Consider the following 25,190-nt stretch of genomic DNA (forward strand, 5'->3'; position numbering starts at 1 on the left):
TCCTTTCACTTGGAGAAGAAAAAATTTGCTTATTGAGATTAAGTATGTTTCAATGATCTGATATATTTCAGCTTTAATTGATAACAAAATGCAAATTGCCCATCTGAACTTCTCATTACAGCAACAGAAATTTACTACCTGACACCAGAGAAAGTATTAAAGATAATAACACAAACCCAGTGAAACTACGGTCCCATGACCCAGCAATCTATTTTTTAAAATCATGCATGATCTGAAGCATATCCATACTAACAGTCCTCAAGAGCACTGGATTTAAACTGCCTTAATGTATCGTTTCTAGGTTTGGAGAATATTATGATTGTGGTACACAGATGTGGGGGGAATCAGAGGCCATGGACTATGCACCAAGGGAAGAGGTAGCCTGTAGTGACTAGAGTAGGGGAGATGGTGACATGAAGGCTTCAATAAGCATTTGCAGGCCACCCAGGGCTTTGTTAGGGCCAGACGGAACAGGAAACAGGGGATCCAGCAAAGAGGCTAGCAGTTCAACAGTCCCATTGCTGTTGATGGGTTACATATCCACTGCCATCCCCACCATCCACACTACATGACCTCTGCTACCACCAGCACCAACTCTTCCACCATTGTCACCACTAAGACAAAAGCAGTGAACAATCTCGTAGGCAAAGGCCAAGCAATACCACTACAAATAAAAGGATGCATCACAGAAAAGAATCACTATAAGTGTTCACTGTGTATCCAATCAGGGTAGAAATCAGGGCAATTTATCTTATTACACTAGAATTTTGGAGGGAAGAGTGGAAGGTCAGTAAGACAGAGCTTGGGGACCAGGCCTCAAGGGGATGCAAAGAGGGAATACCTATGGAGTGAACCTTCCGGAGCAGTGACCGCCATGCATCTCTCATCACGGAGGCAATATTCCGGAGAAGGAGCAGCCACAGAGAGACTTGAGAACATGAGAACCCCGAATAGATGCTGAACCCAATGCTCAAATGTCAGCCACAGAGCAAGGAGCTCAAACACTCACCATTACTGCTGTTGTCATCCACCAGGATGATCTCCTTGAGCAGGTGCGAAGGTGTGCGCTCAATGGCTGAGTGGATGGAGCGCAGAAGCACGGACAGGGCCTCATTGACGAAGATGAACACGATGCTCACCTCCGGCAGGCTGTCAGGGAAGGAGAGGTTGCGGCACCTGGAAAGAAGAATAGCCAGGATCTTACATCTTCCAGTGACTCCTCTGAGGTCACCCCAGGTCCTGGTCTACCCTATATTTTGGCTTCAGCTTTCCTAGATGGCTCAGGAGTTCAGATTCTTTCTAGGGCCTCTTCTTTCATATGCTTAAGCTAAACCCCAACTGTGTGGCAGACTGGCTCACAACCACTAAAACTGTTCGTCTCCCAATAGAATCTGAAATTGTCAATAGCCATCCCAGCTGAATAGTTATACCTGTAGCACCTAGTGCAGTGCTTGGACTCCAGTAGGAGGTCACTGAGTGTTTACTGGAAGAATGATTCAATATTTCTAAAACCATGAGGATAGAAAATGCAACCAAAGGAAAGTGTTAGTTTTTTCCAAAATGGCGGCCAATGCTTAGGTGAGGCCAGACCTTAGATGACCTGACTCCGGAGGGACCTATGCCTCCTCCCAAGACTTCTATTGCCAGAACCCACCCTAGCTCGCTCCAGCAGGCATACTGCCTGGGGCCTCCTCTGCCCCTCATTCATCACAGGCGTCCAGCCTTCAGAATCAGGCTGAAGGTAGTCAGTCTTAATGTGAATGAATGAGGGATGGAAGGACAAGTCCAGTCTCATTTCACAGATGAGGATGCTAAGGTTCAGAGAGGCTGAGTCCCCAGTTTGGGTCAGCTGCCAAGATAGAACATCAACTCTGGTCTTCTGGTATCTATACAGTGGTTCTTTCCTTAAGAAGAAATAATTGTAGGAAGGGTTGCCTTTAACTGACCCATTCCCCCCACGCTCCACTGAAACCCTGAAGCCATTTGGAGATCTCTTACCCAAGAGACATGAGGCAAATTCATAAAAGCCTGCATGCCATTCCCCATGGGAAGAGGAATACACAAGCCTGAAGTCAGACCTCGTTAAGACGTCAAACAATAAGAAATGCCATGGTCCTCACAGACATGACCAATTCCTTCCCCTGCAGCACTGCTTAGTGGGCAGGAAACCACTGCTGGTACCCTTCTCTGGCTGACACTAAACTCTGTTCCAGAAAGCAATGAGATCTCTTCTTTGGGAGAGTTGAAGGAAAGGACAGCAGCAGTGATAGCTTTGTCCCAGGCCCTGGGCTCAGAGAGGAGACTGCCCACTCCCACCACCAGCCGCTGAAGCTCCAGGAGTTCAGGTCTCATGACCATGTTGCATTGCTCCACAGTGGGAGGCACGGCCAGGTTAGAACATGCAATAATGAGCATAATCGCACAGAACTTCTGTTTGTTAGTAATTAAAGTGCTGCAGGATAGGAATAGGTCTACTCTTCCTTAATGAGGAAGGCTATGGGATAACCAGCACTGAGCAATTCGGAGGAATCACCGTGGGGCCTCAGCCTACTTAAGAGGGGGAGATTAATAAACTAAAATCACCATCTCTATAGTTACCAGAAATGTACAGAAACTTCTCCCATTCTATTTCTAGCTCTCCCTCTCTCTCACCAAAAAGCCGTGGAGATAAAGGAAAGAATTGGACCTTTTCCTAAATCTGCATCATACTTACAATCTTTTTATTGATTTTTTTTTAAAGAGAGAAGAAAAGAGGGAGAGAACATCGATTTATTATTCCACTTATTTATACATCCATTAGTTGACTCTTGTGCCTGCCCTGACCAGGGATCAAACCCACATCCTTGGCATAACAGGATGACGCTCTCACCAACTAAGCTACCTGGCCAGGCATAGTTAAAATTTAAATAAAACCACCAGGTTAACAGATTACAGTACAATTCATTTATTCTCATATTTAATGGAATAAATGTTTATTGAGCTTCTCCCACAAGGTAGGTTCTGCACTGAGGATGCAGGAGGATGAGGATAAAGTACCTGACCTCGTGGAGTTTATGCTTTGACAGTAATTAAAGAGGAAAACAGATAAGCATGGAAGTAAACTAATGATACAATTTCATATAAGTACTGAGATGAAAAGTAGCACAGGTTAAGCAGACAGCATGATGCCCTAGCAGGTAGCTATTCTAGAAGAAGTGGTCAGGGAAGGACTCTGTGAGGAGGGAAGACTGGATCAGAAACTTAAATGTCACTCAAAAGTGAGCCATACAAACAGAGGTGGATTAAGGTCAGTTGAGGCCCCAGGAGCAGAAGAAAATATTGGGCCCCTTAAGAAAAAGAGAGAGGCAGGGAAAATAAAAATACACATTAACCATATTTTGAAATAAATAAAAAATATTATGTACTATTAATGTTAAAATTGCACATATGAAATCAAACTTGGTGTCATTAGAAAAAAGTGTGATGTTGGGGGTTTGCAAAGCCCTCCAGAAGTCTGGCCCAGGGCGTGTGCCCTGTATGCCTGCTGTTAAATCCTCCTCTGCATTCAAAGACCCAGTGGGGCCAAGGGACAGTGCTGTGACTGGAGAAGAGGAAAAGGAAGGAAAATCGCTCATTTAACTGCAGTGAAGGGACAAAGAAGAAGGGGTGGGGGAGGGGGAGGGGGAGGGGGAGGGGGAGGGGGAGGCTTAATGAAGGAGAAAGACTGAAGTGACTTCTTAAGCTCATCACACCCTTTCCAAAAATTTTTGTTGTTGTAAATACAATTTTTATAATAGCAATGAATAGGTTTGTGGTTAACAGTCAAATAATAACTACTTTTCTGGCTAGTGCTTATTTACAGCTATCAAGACTAGCAGTTGGCCTTTCCCTAGGCATGAAAGCCAAAATTACTACTATTAACACACAATCCACTTGCTAATTGCACTTTAAAAAGAATACTATGTGTGGTCAAACTGCTAGCACATGACCTTTATTTTTCTTTTACAGAAGTGTAACGAACAGCTCCCAATATATTGGTACAAGTTCACGGGCCACCCTGCTAACTCCACCAGCAATGATGTCTGTTTGTACAATAGTTCTCCAGAGGTTTCCTCCGAGTTCGGAGACCCTTGGAGCCAGAGCTGCAGGATGTTTCCAGGTGTTTCCCAGAGTTAGAGGTTAACTGCAGTTCCCTACTTTCTTCCCTTCTTAATTCTCTACATAACCACTCCATGCCCTTCTTTCAAGGAGAACAAGATGAATTTCTTCCATTAATAGCCCTGTCCCTGTCCGGATGGTTTAAGCTACCAGTGTCTGTGAGTGGTCCCCGGATAGTCTTTCTCCAAGCAGAATGGAAATGTTATATTCATATCACAAACTAAACTCTACTGATCACTATTTTCATATGAAAGACCCTTTTGAACATTAGGCTTTTATATGACAACCTTTTTGAACATAACTCATACAATACATCATTTATGTGTGTTTGTTGCCCATCTCCCTCTACTGTAAGGACCCTCTCTGAGAGCAGGGACTTTATTTTGTTACTGTGCTACCTCCTACTAACACCAGAGACTGGCACATGGTAGGTTATTATAATTAAACAGAACTAAAAGGTTTCTTTATTTATATAAGGCCTAAATATTACACATGGGCCACTGATCTCAGCATGTTCCTTTTTCTTATAAACCTCCTCCTTCTGCAGGAGAGGAGTCCTTTCTCCACAGCAGGCCGTCCCTCTTCTCTTCTCCCTCCTCTGCACTGCGACCCCAGTCCCTCACACTCTGTTTCCAGCAGGCCTCCGTGTCTTTGCACTGCAACTAAGTGAACCCTCCAGGCCTAATATCCTGACTCCAGGCCACATGCCCTGACCCCCTTAAAGCCTTCTTCCCCCTTCTCTCCCAGGAGCTGCTGGTGGCTCTTCTCTGCACCTAACCTCAATGTGGGTCTAGGTGAGTGTTAGGCTCAGGGAGGTGTGCTGTGGCTGCCAGAGTCTAACTCTTGGAGGAGCAGGAACAGGGAAGTGCTGATAGGGTCCCTGTGAGGCCGAGAACAAAGAGATCAGCACAAAGCTGGGCAAACATCCTGCATTCTATTGGTTAGAGACCCTTATCAGAAGTTTATGTTTGAAATTCGCCACTGAGCTAAAAACCCTTCCCCTGTTGCTATGTTGCGCGCGACCCTCCTAGCGAATAGTGAACTGCCACATCTGCTTCTGTATAATGCTTGCTCACTTAGGATATATAAGGACTTAGTTGTAAGCGCCAGGCGCGACTCTCATTTGCAGCCCCTTGTGGATACGGTGTCTCCGGGCACCCTGAGAGTTCGCCCCTGCGCAGGTTAAACTTGGCCAATAAAGCAAGATCTAACCCCCTGAAAGTCTCCGACATTTGTTCTCGTACCCGGTGGATGCAACAGGGAGCAGACAGCTGAAGGGGGGCAGGATGAGAAAAACTGGGCAGAATAGTTTTCAGGTAGAGAGCATTGGCGGGGAGGGATGAAGTCACCCAGGTGTCAGTCCCAGCTCTGCCCCAATTTGCTGTGTGACCAGAGGCAAACCACTTCCTTCCCCTCTGTCCTTTCTTTTTATAGGATAGGGGAGTCGAACTGACACCTAAATGACACTGAAATGATCACTTAGGTGTCTTCCCTATAAAATTCAGGATCTTTTATCTCACATGTGGTGAATAGAAGGCATCTCACTAAAGAAATAGTTTGCAAGTTTTCCCTCCTTCCCAGCCAGCACCTGTCACCACCAAATGCCACCATAAACATCCCTTTACCACTATTGTAACTAGACAGGGTGACCAACCCATCCTGGTGTGCCTGGGACTCTCCTAGTTTCAGCACTGAAAACCCCAAGCAAAGCGGGACAGTTGGTCACCCTATGACTAGACCACAGCTTCTTGAGGGTAGGGAACAGGTCTTGCTTATGGCTGTGTGCTGTGTCTTGCAAAGAGCAGGCATTTGGTCAGTATCATGTTGAATTAATTATACTTATTTTTCCAGAGTCCCCAAAACACACACAATCACGGTTCCTATCTTCCTCCCAACATGAAGCAGAACTACACGGCTAAGAGGAGAGGCAAAAAGAGGAACGAAGGACACCATGTCAGTCAAGATGCCCATACACCTGTCGTCACACCCAACATCATCCTGGCCAGGCACTGAACTCGGGACAAAAGCCTGCCCGCCACAGGGCAACCCAGGGCCTTCTAGAGGAACACATATCTAAGAGCTGCGATGGAGGAGGATTGTTCTGGATCTAAACCCAGCACTTCAGTGCCAGAGTCTGGCTACTTGTTTCAACCAGCTCTGCCCCCACCCAAGAGCTCCGCCTCTCACAGTCACACCGTGGAGATGGTCTCTCCCGGCATGGTGTCCTCCAGGGCCCGGCCATCCACCCCTGCTCCCTGGTCCTGCCCTCCTGCCTGCACTGGGCCTCTGTCCCTGTACACTGCTTCTCTGCATCCTCTCCAGAGAAGGGCTAGAGGACGTGAGTGTCAGGGATGCCACCACGGTGTGACCGGCCCTTCCCTAGTCATACTCCTTGAAAAAGCCTGACTATGAAACCGATCCCTCATTCATTTTGAGAAGAGGCACATTCTCCTGTAAAATTAAGCCATAAAAGTTCCCTTTCTACTTTCATTCTTGTTCAAAGTCAAGCCATTTTCCACAAGAGATAAAAACAAGGCATTTCTGAGAGGGGAGTACTATGGCTGTCTAATAAGCTGGAATTGATGGTCATGATAAAGTCGACTTTATCTATCTCCGCGCCCAGAAGGCGGTGCGGGGGTGGGAGCAGCTACGTGGGGAGCCTCTCGGCAGAGCTCCCCGGACTGTTCTGAGATATTTATGAGGCAAGTTTATATCCAGAGCTTCAGTGCCATTACTGCCAGAGGCAGGGAAGCCACGGCAGACAGTGTGAGGCTAACCCTGGCTCCTGGCCAGCGAACATCACCCAGGGCAGCAGCCAGATCCTCTATACTGGATCTCAGATTCTCCCCTCCCTGACTCAAGCTCCCCATCCATCAAAGCTATGAGGCATGGAGCCACCTAACCTGGGTGGGAGGAGGGCAGATCTCTGCACTATCAAGTAGGATCTTACCTGCCAATGAGCATGAGGAACCACGTCCAACTATGTCAGGGTTCTGGGAGCAGAGAAGGGACCTACCTGGGCTAAGCAGTGAGAAGATGACACCCCCAGGTACCCACTCAGTGCCTCCAGCGTCTCTTTCCTCTTATATTTGTCCCAGAGGGGCCTTCCCCTGCAACTGTGGTCGGCACGGGATCAGGTGCACTACTGACCCCAGACGCCAGGGTCAGCACTATCCTCTTAGTCCTTCACGGCCATCAATGCCCACCCCAGCTTCCGCCATCCTACCAGCACCCACAGGACTGGTTTGATCCTCCTCTGCCCTCACATGGTACACGTCTAGCTTCTTAAAAATTATACAGGCCTCCAGGCCGGCCAGCATCCTGCTTGCTGGACTTGATGAAACTGAGGCTGGGGTGAGTGGGGATTCTCACTGGGCATGAGGATTGTCATGGTTTCTTGCCCTCTGGACGGCGTCTGTATCACCGTCATCTCTGGAGCTCAGAGACTGTGGGCGCTTGCTAGCCCTACTGCCCAGAGACAACACAGAATATGGGGAAATAATAATAGTAATAATTTCTATTTACTGAGTGCTTATGATTTGCTATAAACTATACTAAGAGGTGTGTCAATATTTTTATTTTCCCCCCATTTTATTTTTTCCCACAAGTCTATATGGTAAATTTTATTATACTAATTTTACAGATGAGGGAAATAGGACTGAGGCAGTAAGCTACCTTCCAGGGTTTAAACCTGGGATCAATTGTTTCCAAAGCCTGTGCTCATAATTCCTACTAAACGAGGGTCTGTATCTTCCTTCCCAGGCCTGCCCAGAGAGGTAAGCCAGTGGGATTGTGACAACCAAGAGATCTGGTGGGAGGGGCAAATAGAAGAGATACCACAGGCTACCGATTCAGATGAAAGGTGGGGAGAAGGTATATCCAGTAGGATGACATAGACAAATACAAAAAACACTACTTACTGGGCCTGAAATTGACTTTCTGTTACATTGCTCATTGAGATTAACAATCCCCATGATGCCTGGCATAAAGATTGCTGTGTCTTCTATCATGTGACCTCACCATTTGGTCCATAACTGATGGGACCAGACACTGATTCCTGAGCCTCTATCAATGTGCCAGCTGTCAGCCTACAGTGCTGCCTAGCCCAATGTGTGCTCATGTGTGCTGGAGGAGAAAGAAGCTATGTTTGCAGAGCACCTCATAGCCAGATCTCACAATATCAAAGAACGACCAGCACCCTAATAAGTGCTTTCTCGTGGCAGGTTGAATGTGAGATACCCTGAGTTAGGCAGGAAGCAGAAGTCCAGGGCAGCAGATGGGGTAGGAAGCAGAAGACCTTCAGTGTGTGAGCTGTAGAAACAGACAGTCACCATTAGGGACACAGCATGCTAACAAGTGAGCAAAGAGGATGCAGACTTGAGCCCAGCCAGGATGTCCTGGACAGATTCGCCCTCCTCCAGCATCTAGATCTGTGGCCTCTCGTTGTGTGATTATGTGATTGTGTGTAGGAATTAGTCTACAGAAACTCCTAGCTACCTGCAGCCATCTGAGTGAGTCAGTTCCTTCCTGAGAGCACACACATGAACTTCCAGGGCTGAAATTTGGCCCCCTCTTAGATTCCCACGGCATCCTTTGCTTTTCTCTCACGCTGCGTATATGCTTTCGCGACGTGCTGTTTTATGGGATTATTTAACGAACATCAGTGTCTCCACTAGACTATACACTGTGTGAGGAAAGGACCACATCTGTTTTTGCTCATCAGGTACCCCCTGTGCCTTACAGAATGTCCACCCAGAAAGCAGTGGGTATCTGGCTGAATGAAAAAACTAATACTTGAATGGTGAATCATAGAATGAATTCAGGCTCATGAAAGCCCTGTGGGTGGGAAGTTCACCATGATCTGACAGAACAGGAATCATTGAGTTGAACATTTACTCCCTGCCTGACTACAGCGATAAGAACAGATCATCCAATAAGCCAGAGGGCAAAAGAGGGGGTGACGGTGGCAGGGTGGGGATACTTAGTGGAGCCAGGGCCTTCAGGGATCTAGAAAGACACCGCCTCTCGCTCAGATGGGGAGCAGACAGTGGACATCTGGGAACGGAGCATTTCAACAGTCAGTAAGGCAAGACAAATGGGCTAGCTGGTTGTACAGCCAGAAGTTGCCGCCATTGCTGCCATTCACTTGCAGGTTCTCATTGGATTCAGGCAGATGGTAAAGTAACAGTGGAGCCAAAAACTGGTGGGCCATTCCTTTAGTAAAGTCTCACACTGGCCAACAAGCAAACACACAGGGAAAACACTTCCCTCTTCATTCATTCAGAGCTCACAAAGCCCTGACACATTCTCCGGTTCTACAACCAGGAGTATTTTCTCTGGTTCCTCCTAGAATCAAAGGCCCCACCAGTCTCAGTGGAGCTCACAAAGCCTCTCAGCTCTGTTCCCCATCTGCACACCTTCATTTTCTCTGTTCTCTCTGCCCAAACTCTGCAAACATGGCTCCCTTCTCTCTCTTCCAGCACACATTAGCAATACAATGGCCCTTCCAAAGCAGGGAGGTAATTTGCCACTTCAAAGATCACATACCTGGCGCTGCCTGGCGCCATTTTTGAACACTGGAAGTGAGCAAACTCAAAAGTAACAAATTTTACAAACTCATTTGCCCAACACTGGTCTAGGAACAGAATCCTTCATGGAAATTGCTGACAGGGAAACTTCTAAGTAGATGTGATCATCAAGACATCCAACTTTCATCCAGAAGCAGAAGTTCTACAAACATCCTTATAGGTGGCTCTACCAATTTAGAAAAAGGGTCTGCTATATCAGACGTAGATTACAAGTAGGACTACAGGGAAATGAGTCATTTAAAAGAGTCAACAGGAAGCAGAGAGGCTATTTTTTTCTACATCTTAGAAATTCAGGGAAAAAGGAATCCCTGAGGCAACATGGACAGTGAGCCACTCAGGGAACACAAGTCAGCTGGCTCTTGTTTTGTGGTAGAAGAGCCCCAACAGGAACTGGGTTTCTCCATGTGGTGGGTATGTTGGTGAGCTGGACAAGTTTGTGGCAAGGAGAGCTAAGGGGTGTGGGGGAAGGGAAGGTGGGCCCCGTGGGTCAGGAAAAGGAGGATGGGGAATCTTTGCTCTCCAGCAGAGCCTGGCCAGCCTCTGATACCCAGAGTGCAGGCAGGGGAAAAGTCACTCTCTGGGGACCTCCCTCTGATTGGTCTTGCAGTGCCTGCCTGGCATTCCTCTCTTATGTAGTGCCAGGGTATCTAGCCTGTCCCATGTGGCTCCTTGTCCACATAGTGATACATCCCCAAAGTCATCTCTTTTACCAATAGGAGACCAAGAAACAAACGTAACAAAAAGTTAAACAGCAGTTACTACATGTCAGTCAGTGCTCCGAGCCTCTACATATATTACAATTCAGTCTTTGTATTACCATGGCTAACGTACAGACAGGAAGACCAAGGCACAAGAGGCTAAGTAACTTGGTAGAATTAGAGAGCCTGGGCCTTGGAACCTGGGCTGTTCTACTCTAAACGTACTTTCCTTTCTTTATATCCCTTATAATCCATTTCTGCAGCTGTGATCTGAGTAGCAGAGTAAAACAAAACTATCACTTCCCCTTTTGAGGACATTATACCTCTATTAATGTAGCTCAAGATTATGCTACCTGTAAGAACAACCACATGATACTACTGGCCCATAACGAGCTTAACATTTACTAAGAACCAGAAATATTTTTTCCAGGTTGCTTTAGTTAGGAAGTATTTCCCCCAGCTGTGTTTATGCAGTTAACATTTTCAATTTAACAGCAGAATCATTGCCTAAGGCTGTTTATTTACCCATGTTGGTAAACAAGTGTTTTTAGGTTTGCTGGCTTGTATTGGGGCAGTGTTATGTAAATACAGTCTAAGTAAGGCTGCTGGTGCTTGTCCTCAGGGTGGCAGATTGCAAATTGTGTGTTGCCTTCCTGCTTCTGAGGGGCAGTTGTTTGCTATTGTTTGTTGGAGAAGGTTTTTTTCCCTAGCCTGTTTTGCTAGAGTGCAGAAAGAGGGCTGAGAGGAGTCCAGAGGGTGAGTCAAGGTTGTGAAACTGGAGATCAAGTCAGGGATTGGGAGCCCTGTGATTTCCACCTGGCCTGTTTTGCTGGGGAATGCTGTTTTGCTTGTAGGGGCCTGGGAGTCCAAGTGAGTCTGTAGGGAGAAAGGGAAGCCATCTTTCCTGCCTGTTTGCTCATCCGCCGTTACAAGACTTTAATAAACAGAATGGCCCACCATTTTCTGGCTCCACAGTTCCTTTACCATCTGCTCCGATCCAACCTGAACCTGCATGGCCACGGCGGCGGCCCCTGGCCTTACAAGCCCTTTGTCCGGAGACTGCCTCATGGAGCACACACAGACTTGTGGGTCAATTGCAGAGAGCCCAGATCCCAAACTCGAAGAGCTCTCCATGCCCAGACATGCTGATGTAGCATCCTGGAGACACAAGACCCGGGTAAAATGACTGACTCTGCCACATACTACCTGTGGGAACTTAAACAAGTTTCTTAACCTTGCAAATAGTCAGTATATGGACATAACAAGTACCTCAGAGAGATGTGGAGATAAAGAGAAATGACAGAAAGTAGACATTAAGCAGTTTGCACAGCACCTGGTATACAGTAAGTAAGTAAGTGGTAGCTTTTGGTGGAAATCATTAGCCTCTGCGTAGCAATTCTCAGATGGTCCAGCAATCATGATCCCAGTTGCTTTACCTGGCATCCCCTTCTCCCCCAGGACCAGCTACAAAATTTCAGGGCCCCATGCAAAAAGAAAATATGGCGGCCCCTGTTCAAAAACGATTGAGCATTTTAACAAAGTGACAGCGGAGCATTAAGCAAATGCAGAGTGCTTCTTCTAGCCTTCCTGGGGTCCTGTGTCACAGGTTGCATGCTGTATTAGTTCCCTAATACTAATGTCACTGCTGTAAGAAATTGCTACAAACTTGGTGGCTTAAAACAACACAAATTTATTATAGTAAGTTCTGGAGTTCAGAAGCATGACACAGGTCTCATCGGGCTACAATCAAGGTGTTGGCAGGACTATATTGCTTCCTGGATGCTCAAGGTGATCATCTGTTTTCATGCCTTCATCCAGGATCTAAAGGCTTCCCACAGTACTAGGCTTATGGCTCTTTTCCAACTTCAAAGCCAGCAGAGGTTGCCATTTCCGACTCTTCTACCTCTCTTGTCCACAGTTAAGTGCCCTTGCAATTACATTGGTCCCATTCAGATAATCCAGGATGATAATCCTACTTTGAAGTCATCTGACTAGAATCCTTAGCTCCATCTAAAACCTTCATTCTCTGCCATGTAACAAATATTCACAGGCTCCAGGCATTAGGATATGGACGTCCTTGGCATGCCATTATTCTACCTGCTATACATATCCACAAAGCCAGCCCTGCTGGCCCCCAAAACTGAGATCTTAGATGTCTACCTAGAGACTATGAAGACCCCACAGTCTTCTAACCCATACGCATACCTGTGGCCACACCCAGAGCGGGGGCAGCAAACAACCGTGGCCACCTCGGGTGGACCTAACCTGCTGGCAGACAGAATGTGCCCCTGGCTCCAGGCTGCACCCTCTCTGCTATAGTCCTGTCCTGTCCCCTTCCACCTGGACGTCTACACAAGGTTTCTCCAGCTTAGGGCCCCAGGAGCCTCTGTGTGTGTGTGTGTGGGGGGGGTGTACAGATGGGTCCCAGCTGCTCTCACTTGGGGCTGCAGGAAATAGTCTACCTCCTTTACTTATAACCCCTTGTGTCTCAGCCTCCAGCTTTAACCAGAGAGGCAGTCCACACTACCCCCTGGAAGGGAGGGAGTGGACCTCAGGGGGCTGCTGGAGAGAAAGGTGACATTTTTCACTCAGGAGCCTCTGAAGATCTGCCAGCAAAAGGCAGGAAGCAACACCTGCCAGAGGCTCTGCCCTGAGCTACCTTGGAGGTAGGCCAGACAGTTGCCATGGCAACATAACAGTTCTGAAGCTTGACACTGGAAAGACCCTTCTCCTACCCTCACTCAAATGTCCCATGACTTTGTTTGGAAATAATAACCACTGTCTGTGAGGTCGGTTGGCAATGGGGGAAGGTCATGTGAGGAACCAGGCCCGGGAACTTTGGCTGGAACCACCCACACCCATGCCTGCCAAAAAGAAATGGCCCGGAGCCCTTTGAAAAAGAACGACTGTCTGTCAGCCAATGAAATTCTGCCATGTCATATCAACCCAACCACCCTACCACTGCTACAAATTACCCCTGGGTGGGGGAAGCAGCGCGACTTCTCTGGCCCATTTTGTGAACCAGAGAACCTCATCTGGGATGTGCTCTACTAAATAAAGCTTTTGCTATTCCACACTTGATGGCTATGCCCTTCTATCTTCCCTTTTAGGTGGGGAAAATACCTTACATTTGGTGCCGAAACCCGGGAGGAGCTTGAAGCCCACTGGGGCCACTCCTCTCTCCTTCCCCTCCAAGAAAGAACCAGGACCTCCAATCTCCCACCCACTTCGGCACACGGTGCAGTAAGTCCCCTGCCTCCAGCCTCCCCTCAGTTCTTTCTGCTGAGACTCCCTGTTCGTAATCACAGCTGCGTCAGGGACCTATTATCCGTTCCAAGTGCATGTGTGCCTGTGGAGACATCCTGGACACTCCCACTCTACCTAACCATCCAGTGACCAGATGCCTTGAATTGCAGGATGCCAATTCTCATCTCTGATCACTCCGAGGGCTGAGGGTGGCCACAGAGGCACAGGAATCCAAACCTGACTCAAAAACACTCCTGGAGTGCCTTGTCCGGAATCTCTCCCTCCCTAAAGAAGAAGAAACTGATCTTCTTCTCTGATGTGGCTGGGCCACAGAACCCTCTGGATAATCGAACCAGGTGGCCTCTTGAAGGGGCTTTTGATTTTAACACCCTCACCAATTTAACTATTGCCACAGAACTGGGAGATCCCTACATTCAGTGCTTCTAGTATTTGCACTCCCATCCTAATCTCTATGCCGCCTGTTCTATGGCACAGGCCCTTTTTGGCCAGAGAAACCTCAGCTAAACCCTTCACTCCGGATCTTTCCTCCTTCGCTGACCCTCAACTCTCTCCCCCTCCTGCCTGACCCCTGGAGAGGGGGGCTCCCCTCTCTCAGGACCCCTCTCTGGTCCCTCTGTGGACCTCTTCCACTCGGGTCTTTTCCCTCCAGGAAGCCCCCTCCTCTGCTGGCCAGGAGCCCCTCCCTTCTCTGCTGTGTTCTTAAGCCCCTCCCCCATCAGGCCCTCCTCTGCCAGCCATTGGCTCTCACCCGGGTTTGCAGGGCTCCTGACCCCACCGCCCAGTCTTCTTGGAGGAAGGAGGTCTTCTTGCAGGAAGGTCTAGCCCTGTCCTACCTCTGGCTCTGGTGTTTCTGGCTAAATCTGGGTGCCGGGCTCCCCAGGAGCTCCCTCCCGTTACCCTCTTATTCTCAACCCCCAAACCCCTATCCGAGACATGTTAAAATAGCATTTAAAGTTTTTAATGGTCACGGCTAGTAGAAAAAGGCCGAGGCTGCTTGCCAGACCTGCATGCAGCAAAAGGTAATGCTCCAAATCCAGGTTCTTGTGGCAGCCCTGAGGCAGGCAGAGCAACATGGGCAAGGCACAGGAGGTGCCCGACCCAAGTCTGGACCTCAAAGAGGGCAACTGGTCCTGGCAGTGCCCCTGCCCGAGGCCGCCCACTAAGCCCTGCCCTAACTGCAAGCAGCCCGGTCACTGGCGGAGTGATTGCCCCTTTTGGGCAACAGGCTCTTCCTCAGTGTCTCTACGTAGAGGACAAGCCACCCGGGCCCATCGCTTGAACTCCTCGACCTCATGGACGACCAACGCGGCCTCGACTCAAAGACCCCATCACCCTCGCCAAGCCCAGGGTAATGCTACAGGGGCGGGTAAGTCCATCCGATTCTTGTGGACACAGGGGCTACCTTCTCTGTTTTGCCATCACACTCTGGACCTCTAGTTCCCTCATAGGTCTCGGTTATGGGAGTGGATGGGACCCTTCTTTTCTCCTTTGCACACCACTCCTGACATGCAGTTTGGATGGAATCCCCTTTTTCACACTCCTTCAGATTCTTTCTTTCCTGCATCTAATAGGTTTCTTTCGACACTGAATTCCCAATTTTGCTCTCTTAGCCAAACCCCCCTCCTCTTGCCACCTATCTCCCCTGTCTTTACTCCGCCATCTTCTCAGGGAACATGTGGACCCTTCCTCCCATAGGGGGTCCAGATGAAGCACACCCAGCGGTTGCCCTTTTGCCAGGAGACAGGGTTCTTCTGAGGGAGCTCCAGCTCAGCTCCCTAGAGCCCAGGTGGACAGGACCCCATGGTAATATTGACCACTCCTACTGCAGCCAAGCTCCTAGGGCAAACACCTTGGTACCATGTCTCTTGCCTCAAACTTGCCTCCATACAGGACTGCTGGCAGTCAGAACCACTGGGCCCTACTCGTCTCCAGCTCACCAAAAGGTTGGGCCCTGCAGATCCTCCTATTGCTCCTGTCCCTCCCACCCAGAACCTGCAACCAGAGTGAGTTAAAGCAAGGAGCAATGCTGTTCAATGAGACTGGCCTAGTGGAAGAAAACATCAATGTCCTCAACCATCTGCAAGAGAAACTGAGCAAAGATCTCTCCTCCTACAACCCACTTAATTCCTGGTGGCAGCCACCCATCCTCACCTGGGTTGTCCCTATCCTAGGTCAAGCATGGCCAACATATGGCCTGCAGGCCGGATCCGACCCTTGTAATGAGTATATGCGGCCCATGATTAAATTTTTAATATTCTTCACTACTTTAAAATCTCAGCTACTCAGAAGCAGAAGCGTCTCTGACTATTGGAAATCGAGATATTTAAGAAGATAGTGATACGCGGAAAAGAATTCCACGTAAGACTAGTCTAGGGTTAACTTCCAATAATTGGTTGGAATGGATTCATGATACTTATTTATTTTTTTAAAAAATTCCATTATAAAGATTTACAACTTTTGTACTCGTCTGTACTCGATATGAACTGTTTGACGTTTAGCAGCAACGTGAAACCCATGTTCTTTTAGATGGAGTTTGCCAGTGCGCACCCAAGGTCAAACAATTCATTATTTTTGTGGTCAAGTGTGCTGAATCAAGTGGCATTATAGCGTAGACAATAGCTGCAGTTGATAACTGAAAATGTGTCCAGGCTGTTTGTAAAACTAAATAATTGTTTTATTTGCAATATAACCCCTTCATGCTCATTCTATTAATTAAATATTGTTTTGATTGATTGCGATAGTTTGGATATTTATACGGTATGTAATTATATTTTTATTAAAATAATATTGTATATTAAATTTTTTTCACTCACGTTTATTCATAAACAAAATACATAATAAAATTTTACTTAAACGAATCGTTTTTGTATTTAACATTTTTTAATTTTAATATTTCATCCAGCCCATGAAAAAAGTTTTCTTTCTAATCTGGCCCGGGGGCAAAAACTGTTGGCCACGCCTGTCTTAGGTCCTCTTCTAATTATCAGCATATTACTCATATCTGCTCCTCTTTTTTTAAATTCTTACAGGACGGCATCCGCGAAGTTTCTCAAGCCACAGTTTAACAGATGCTCCTACACCCATATACATGACTCCGCTCAGAACCACCACCTTCCGACCTCCTTTCCCCATGATGCCTCTAACCAGCAGCAAGTAGCCAGATGAATAATGGCGCCCCTATCTAACATAAAAGGTCGGAATGTGAGGTCGGTTGGCAATGGGGGAAGGTCACGTGAGGAACCAGGCCCGGGAACTTTGGCTGGAACTGCCAAAAAGAAATGGCCTGGAGCCCTTTGAAAAAGAACAACTGACTGTCAGCCAATGAAATTTTGCCACGTCATATCAACCCGACCATCCTACCGACACTATAAATTACTCCTGGGCGGGGGAGGCGGCATGACTACTCTGGCCCGTTTTGCAGACCAGAGAACCTCATCCGGGATGTGCTCTACTAAATAAAGCTTTTGCTATTCCACACTTGATGGCTATGCCCTTCTTTCTTCCTCGGTGGGGAAAATACCTTACATTGTCTGTAAAAAAAAAAAAATGTCATGCTCTGGCTATTGTGGTACTGGTGGTCACTCACATGTCATCTGCCTGTCACTAGGGTGGGAGGCCCACACCTTTACCTCCCCCCCACCCAGATGGCAAGCTTGCTTTAACCTCCACCCCCATGATTGTCTGTTGGGAAATCAAGTGTGTTAGGCTTGCTCACTTGTACTTTGCCTGATTGGTGCATGAGCACAGGGGCAGCACCTCATGTGTATAGTCTATGTAAGGCTGCAGATACTTGCCCTCAGGTGGCAGATTGTAGATTGCAGGTTACCTGCCCCATTGGAAGAGGCCATTTTCTTTTTTTCTAGTGTTTGCCAGTAAGGGGTTTTTGCCCTGGCCTGTTTGTTCATCAGCCCTGAGAGAAAGAAGTGGTTTTCCCTACCTGCTTGCTTGTCCGCTGTTGCAAGACTCTAATAAATGGAATGACTCACCATTTTCCAGCTCTGCAGTTTCTCTACCGTCTGCCCGAATCCAATGTGGACCTGCCTGGCCTCGGCCACCCTCCTTACATTGTCCTTCTCCACAATCACAACCCATCTTCTCAAACCCACTAACCTCCCAAAAGATGTCTCCTCCATCCTTCCTCTTCATCTCTCAGGCAAAAGACTTCCCTGATCTTTTTCTCACACCTCCACTTAAAAAGAAAACAAAACAAAAAAAGTGATGTTTAATTTATATGCAAAAAATGCACAGAGCTGAAGTACACAGTGTGATGTGTTTTGGCAAATGTATATACCTATGTATTCCATAAGTCAATCAAGACTTGTTTCCCTTTTCTCCTTTGGCTCCTGGGAGGTTACTTTGGTGCCTACAGATAAGGAGAAGGAGGGACACTGGGAGCAGGAATGATTGGAGCTTGCACTTGGAGACGTGAGCAACAAAGCAAAGTCCGGCCAGGCTGAGATGTGGCTTTTCTCCCCTTCCATTCTGAGGTCCTGGTGTCTTCCCAACTCCAGAGGCGAGCAGGCAAACCCCCACCCAGATCTGGCAACGTTTCTCAGGGACTAAGAGCCTGGAGGATCACCAGCAAAACAGCCAATGTCTTAACTCCCAGAGTGTTCCCACCTGGATGGCCAGGGGGCCTTGTTACAACAACAAAGGGAGAGTAAATGGCGTGTTGATTTCCCCAAAAGAAATGTATCCTGGTGCATCGAGGACATTTGTCCTCTCTCTGCCCAAAAAAAGCCCAGATGAGGCTGAAAAACTGCTGCACTTCCTGTTTCCCTGACCTTCCTCTTCCAGGGGAGGGCAGTCAAATCAGAGAAGGGAGGCTCCCAGCAGACACAGCTGTCCAGGCGCCATCTCCCCACCGCAGAGGCCTCTGCAGGACAGGCTCCCGTGCCCTGTCAAGTCCAGCCTCTGACCTCCTGAGAACCTGCAAGGACGACTCCTCCCGGAGGAGGCCAGGAGATCGTCACTCTCCCACCACCCTGCCCTCTGGGTTCCCAGGCAGCGTAAGCTCCTTGAAGTTTCCCTGGCTGATGCTTTATTTGGTGCCTGGCACACACTAGGTGCTAAACAAATATTGGATGAATAAATTAACGAAGGCTAGAAACCAGTTGGATGGACATTTTTCCTTCTGGTTATGTTTTGGGCACTGAGCACAGTAGTCCCCTCTCAGGTGACAAGGTGAGTTCTCTTTCAGTACCAAGAAAGAAAGGGACAAAATAAGGAACTAGCCAAAAAAAAAAGGGGGGGGACTGGCCAGAGATGAGGAGAAAAGGATGGGGCAGGATTTAGAGCACCCACTTTCTGAGTCAGGAATAAAGCCAAGCATGATGTCAGGGTTAGAACCTGGAAGAGCAAAGCCAAGAACACAGAGAGCAAAGTACAGATCCCAACAACACCTCCAGGGGCAGACGTCCCCCAGGATAAATGAAGGTAACAAGAGGGAAAGGCACAGGCACTAAGACAGAAGCAAGATCCACCTGGCATGACTCTTCTGGAGACCAGCCTTTAGTGTGGGGCTTCCACTCCAGAGGCTCCCTCACCCCCACCCACCTTGCTCCAAATCCCAGCATGAGCTATAGCCAGGCATCTCTCTCCACCTAGACAACGGGCTTGATGTTCACTCAAACAATTTTCCCAACACTTAGAGACAGACCTTTCTGACCCAGACGAACTAATCAGCTTTGTGCTATATACTGTTAGAGTGGCCATCCACCCCCCTCCCCCAGACCCCTTGAGAATGACACAAGTGGACACCTGAAGGCAGCAAAACACTGTGACGGTTCCAAGCACAAATTTCTTTCCAGACTGCCTGGGTTCAAACTCCAGTTCTGCCATCTAGTGACTTTAAGCAGATTATATAATCTCTCTGTACCTCAGCTTCCTATTCTGTAAAATACAGATTAATTATACTACTGTGAAATTATAAGAAATAAATATATTCGTCTGCCGCTAGTTCCTGCTAATATTTGGTCTTTCATCCCGGTTCCCGACACAGCTCCTAACACCTTTGAGTATATTTTGATCTAATGAGGTGACTCTTGGTGGATCCCAAATGAGTGCTGGTTACTAGAAAGATCAAGCCATGTTTAGAAGTTTGGAATTCTCAGCCCTACTCCCTTATCCTTGGGCAAGAGGGGTGGGGCTGGAAAAGGAATCAGTAATCAATCATGCCTGTGTGATGAAGCACCCATAAAAATCCCTGAAGTACGGGATTCAGAGAGCCTCTGGTGGGGGGAACACATCCACTTCCTGGGAGAGTGACACACCCCAAGTTCCCAGGGACAGACGCTCCTGCACTCAGGGTCCTATGTATCTCTTCACTGGGCTGTTCATCTGTATCTTTATCATGTCCTTTACAGTAAACTGGTAAATAATAAGTAAATGTTTCCTTGAGTTCTGTGAGCCATTCTAGCAAATTAGTGAATCCAAGGAGGGGGTGGGTGTGGGAACCTTAATTTATAGTCAGTTGGTCAAAGGACAGATGCCAGTGACAACCTTGGACTTGTGCTGTCATCTGAAGCGGGGGGCAGCCTGGGAGGACTGAGCCCTTAGCTGGTGGGATCTGTTGCTAACGACAGACAGATAGTGTCAAAACTGAATTGAATTGTGGGATACCCAGCTGTTGCCAGAGAGTTGGTTGGTGAGGAAAATAAAAAACAACCCTACACCTCTGGGGCCAGAAGTGTGAGTGTGAGAATAAGGAAAGCAGTAAAGGAAACTACATTTTTCTAGGCAAGTACCAGTTCCAGAAGATTACTGTGAGGAGTCAGAGTTAATATAACTAAGATGCCAAACGTGTTCCGGAAAACGTGGCTGTGGCTCGTGCGATATAAATGTTTGCCGGTGTACTTTAAAGAGGATGATAATAGAAGATATTGAAAAGATGTTTCCAAAATGAGTTCTACAGGATAAGCCAAGCAATGGCCTTGTTACAAAGCAGGAATGTTTTTGTGGAAATTAACAGACAAAGAGAGGCACTGTTTTACTTACGCACCTATTTGTCTGGAGTGGTCCCCGATAGCTCTGGCTCGGAGACTGTACACCGAGTACTTGTGCAGAGAGAAACTGCGCTGTTAAAGCCACTGAGGGAGCCCTGGTGGAGGGGCAGGAGAGCTCAGCTCTGCTTCTTATCAGAGATTCGTTCTTCCAGCCATAAAAAGGGGCTGACAAAAGTCACCTTGCCCCACAGGGGAGGGATGGAAGCTTTATAAACCAAAGCTCTGTACAGAGGGAAAGTCTTATTCTTAGGATTACTGCTCCTTTCCAGTGGCTCAGGAGGAGACTGCAGAATCTGGCCACCTGGAGTCCTTCAGAAACCCTTTCTCTGCACACTCGGGAAGTCTACGCTGCCTCTGAAAACGCTCCCCATCAAAGGAGGATGCGTCTGCCAGGGAGCCTTGCCCTCTGAGAAAGGCCACACGGCCTCGGTCCCCGTCACCTTCCGACTCCTGTGGAGGTAGAGAGAAATGACCTGCAGGGCAGCTGTCTCAATGAAGGGTGAAGGTGTGACCTCAGATATCCCTGTCTCTTTCTGCTCCTCGGCTTCCATGAGGCTGGGGTGGGAAGGACACACCAGCTCCTTTGCTACCTTCATTGCAGGTTGGTGCGGTCCAGATGGGAAGGGCATTCCCAACAAGTCAAGCCCTGTGTAAAATACCTGTCGTTGTTAGAGCCATGCTGTAGCTTGTAATATCCACCCTTTCCTTAGCTTCCTTCTTATTTCCCCTTTAATTTGGAACAGGCGTGTATTGAGCCGGGCCTATGTTTAGCGTCAGAGCTAGCTGCAAAGTCCGCAGCTTCTGTGCTGGCTAAGGTCATGGCCAAGACCCCTGCAGGAATTCTGGGGCCCCAGCTCCTCTTGAGAAACCTTTCTCCAGAGGCTCTAGGTTTTGCCTTCATCAGACCTGCTCTCCCCCAGCTCCAGCTCTGGTCTCTGAAGCACTCCCAGAGGGCTAAGACCCTATGACACCGGTTGAAATCACCTTCAGGATGTTTCCATCATCCAACCCCCTCTCAGCACCTGCCCCACTGATGTCACAGTCCAAGACACCCCCCCCCTCTCACCTGGATTCCTGCCGGAGCTTCCTAACTGGGCTCCCTGCTTCCACCCCAGGCCCTTCAGTCTGTCTCGGCACTGCAGCCAGACGGGCCTTTGAAAAGGACAACCAAAGCACATTATTAATGTGCTCAAGCTCTTTCTATGGGCCCCTGTCAAACAGAGGGAAAGCCACACACCTTGCAGCTGCCTACAAAGCCTTTCTCTGCAATTCTCAACTAAGGATGTACATTGGATCACCGGAGAACTGTAAACAATACGGGTACTGCGTGCCAAATCTGGAAACTCTTATGTAATTGGCCTGGGTGTAGCTCCGGCATCAGGATTATTTTAAAGCTCCTGGATGAGTCACATGTGCAGCCAAAACTGAGAACCATTGCCCTACTTGATATGCCTGTTGCTCTCTAACCTCATCTCTACCTCTGCCTTCTTGCTTGCTCTGTTCTAGCCACATAAGCTTCCTTCCTCTTCTTCAAACATGCCAAACACACTTCTACCTCAGGACCTTGGCACTTGCTGGTCTCTCTGCCTAGAAAGCCCCCCCCCCCCCCAGGTAGTCACAGGACTTGCTTCCTTATCGCTTGGTCTTTGCTCCAATGTCCCCTTCTTAACTAGGCCTTTTTTGACCACTTCATTAAAAATTCCACCCCTTCTCCTATTCCAGGCTCTCCCTATCTCTCTTTCCCACTTGATGTTTCTCCAGAGCATCTGCTGCCATCGGACATGCTACATAGTTGACCTCTTTATTCTGTTTACTCTCTGTCCTCCCCCAACTGGAAAGCAAGCTCCATGAGGGCACGGATTCCCGTCGGTCCTGTTCACTGCTCTGTCCCTGTGCCTAGACTAGGCTGGCATACAGTAAGTGCTCAATAAATGTCCTTTAAATGAATATATGCTCTTCTCTTCCCTTGTAGGTCCTCAGATGCCATTTCATCCTTAGCGCCCAGCCAGATTCTCCCTGGGCCAGGAAAATCCATGCCCACTTATATAGTCACAGCAAAGGCTCGGTAAGTGTCTACAGAACTGAACTCTCCTCCCCCAAAGAACAGAGCCTCCAAAACACAGCAGCACAATTTTTCCTGAAAACTCCAGATATAAGCTCACTGTGGTTTGCAGCTTTAAGACAATTTTTACAATAAGGAGAAAGAGGGGAAGAGAAGGTGCGGAGGGAGCTCAAAAAAGTTAATGAGATTTCCTCAGCTGTGGTACGTGCCACATTTTTAATAATTAGGAGTAATAAAAATTCTAACCGAACCTTAAAAGAACATCTTCTGTAACAAAGAGAGAAGTTGAGACAGACTTCTCTGTCGGGTGTAATGACTTGTTAGCCCCAGAAGATGAATGTACTATAAAAAAAACCAACTAATTTACAGAAAAAAATAATTGTTCATAAAAATACAACTAATTGGGTTAAAATAACTTATTAACAGGAATGCTAGATGATTCTAGTGCCCTCAGGAGAAAATTAGGTCATTAATCCTCAAAATCTCAAATGGAAGAAAGCCTTCCCCTTGTTTAGCAGCTGGAGAAACTGAGGCTGGGGGAGGAGAAGGGGCAGAGTGACTTGCCCAATGCTGCCCAAGAGGACAGACCCTGGCTGAAGTAAGGAAGAGGCCCAGGAGCCCAAATGTCCAGGACTAGCTCTGTCCCCAGCACTGTGACCTCGTCTCCCCACAGGCAGGTCAACAAGCGCCCAGCCGCTGACTCTGCTCACCCACTGGGTCTGAGGTCAGGCAGGGGCCGGTCGAGGGGCAGGCGGTCACTGAGATAGGCGTTGTAGCCGTAGTACTGGAACTGCTTCAGGGCCATGCGCCGGCCTTCGGGGCTGAGCTCCTGGCCCCAGTGTGCAAACAGAGAGGAGTCCGTGAAGGGCTCAGCCTCGGCCTCCTCAGGCTTGGCGGGAGCCTCTGGAGAAAGAAGGGATAAGGAGACAGTGGGTCAGAGTGCACCCTGGCATATGCCTTGACAACCCCTGGCCCTTCCTCACTATTGCTTTGGGTAAAACAACCTTAGCCCCATGTTTGCGGGTAAGAGGAGCGGAGACTGAAACCTTCCTGCTTCCTCAAACTCATTTATCCATCTACCCGTTCATTCCTCCACACAATAATTACTTGGCTTAAAGGATATAGAAATATACCCACCTGGGTCTACTGAGAAGTGAATGGATGTGACCCTGATGTCCCATAGCTTCAAGTCAGAACCCTCTCTTCCCCAGTCTACTTCCTTGCCAGAGATGCTGGTCCCAGTCCTAGAATGGGTTTCTGCTTCCCTTTCCCCAGACAGTACCCTCACACTTCTCCCCACTCCCAGCCAGTCCTGAGCCTGCCCCTAACCCAAGTCCCCTAACTAGGGGTCTGCTCCCTTGCCCAGCTCTCACCAGCCCACCTCCTTCTCCACTCTCTGGCCCTGCTGTGAGTTCCCTGGCTCCCCACATGACATTCACCTGGCTACAAGGACCCCCGACCAGACTGCCTCCTGCTGCTCCCAGACTCTGCCCACCAGAATAAGAAATCAGTGGCACAGGGGATGCCCAATCCATCCCCAGTGTTCCACACATGCTGGGCCCTGCTTGTTGGACCCCTGATAGACTTTGTGGGGACTGTCCCCCTACCGGTCAAGAAGAGCTCATGGTTTCCCTGGAACTTTCCAAGAAAATGGAGGGGCATTATTATCTATAAGAGCAGAGGCTTTGGATTCACACAGACACAAGTTCAAATAAATCCCTGCCCCACCATTCACTGGCTACATGACCACAAACATCATTCACCCTCTCTACACCTCGATTTTCCCACCTGTACTGCAGGAATAATACCTAACCACCCACTCCTGAGATCTGTGATGGTTACATAAAATAATGTATAAAAAGTACTTAGACCAGCATGTGTCTCAAAATAAGTACACAATAACTGGAATTAGGGTTGTTATAGCAAGAGAAACCTGGCAGGTCATGGAAATCCCTCTTCTATAGTGGTAACAGGTAGGTCTTGCCAGGACATAGGCTGATGGGTCAGAACTTTGAAATTCATTCCCAGAGACAGGTAGTCAGATTAAACCACTCAAGGTCAGAAATCAGAAACCGGACAGAGATGCCAAACCCCTTGGATGGTGCCTTTTATGCTTATAAGCGTGCTCTAAGTAAGAGATGGAGCCAGGAGCCTGGAATGGGACAGACCAGAATGAAGCAGAAGCAAGTTAGGAACAGGAGAGGCAGGCTTGGAACACTTGCCCAAGTCCCCTCAGTTTCCATATAGAGTCTTAGGCGCATGGCACACCTGTGCCAGGTAACTTAAAGGCATAGGCTGGAGACAGACAAGGGGTTAAGGTTCCAGGATCTTCAAAGTTGTAAGTTATCATCTTGGTTACCAATTAGCCTTAAAGATATAAAAGGAGGCCCTGGCCAGTTGGCTCAGCGGTAGAGCGTCGGCCTGGCGTGCGGGG

General features: G+C 48.1%; 1 protein-coding gene across 2 annotated transcripts in view; it reads right to left on the reverse strand.

Annotated features, from left to right (window-relative positions):
- Positions 1 to 25,190, reverse strand: part of GALNT18 (polypeptide N-acetylgalactosaminyltransferase 18) — a 369,121-nt gene that overhangs the window by 171,823 nt on the left and 172,108 nt on the right. For both annotated transcript variants that reach the window (XM_066250967.1, XM_066250966.1), the window contains exons 2-3: positions 23,467 to 23,659; positions 1,010 to 1,176 (exon numbers count right to left, since the gene is read on the reverse strand). In XM_066250967.1, coding sequence (XP_066107064.1) covers positions 1,010 to 1,176; positions 23,467 to 23,659 — 360 coding nt within the window. The remainder of the gene's footprint in view (positions 1 to 1,009; positions 1,177 to 23,466; positions 23,660 to 25,190) is intronic.

This window comes from Saccopteryx bilineata, chromosome 1 (assembly GCF_036850765.1).
Source record: "Saccopteryx bilineata isolate mSacBil1 chromosome 1, mSacBil1_pri_phased_curated, whole genome shotgun sequence".
In the NCBI taxonomy this organism is placed as follows: Eukaryota; Metazoa; Chordata; class Mammalia; order Chiroptera; family Emballonuridae; genus Saccopteryx; species Saccopteryx bilineata.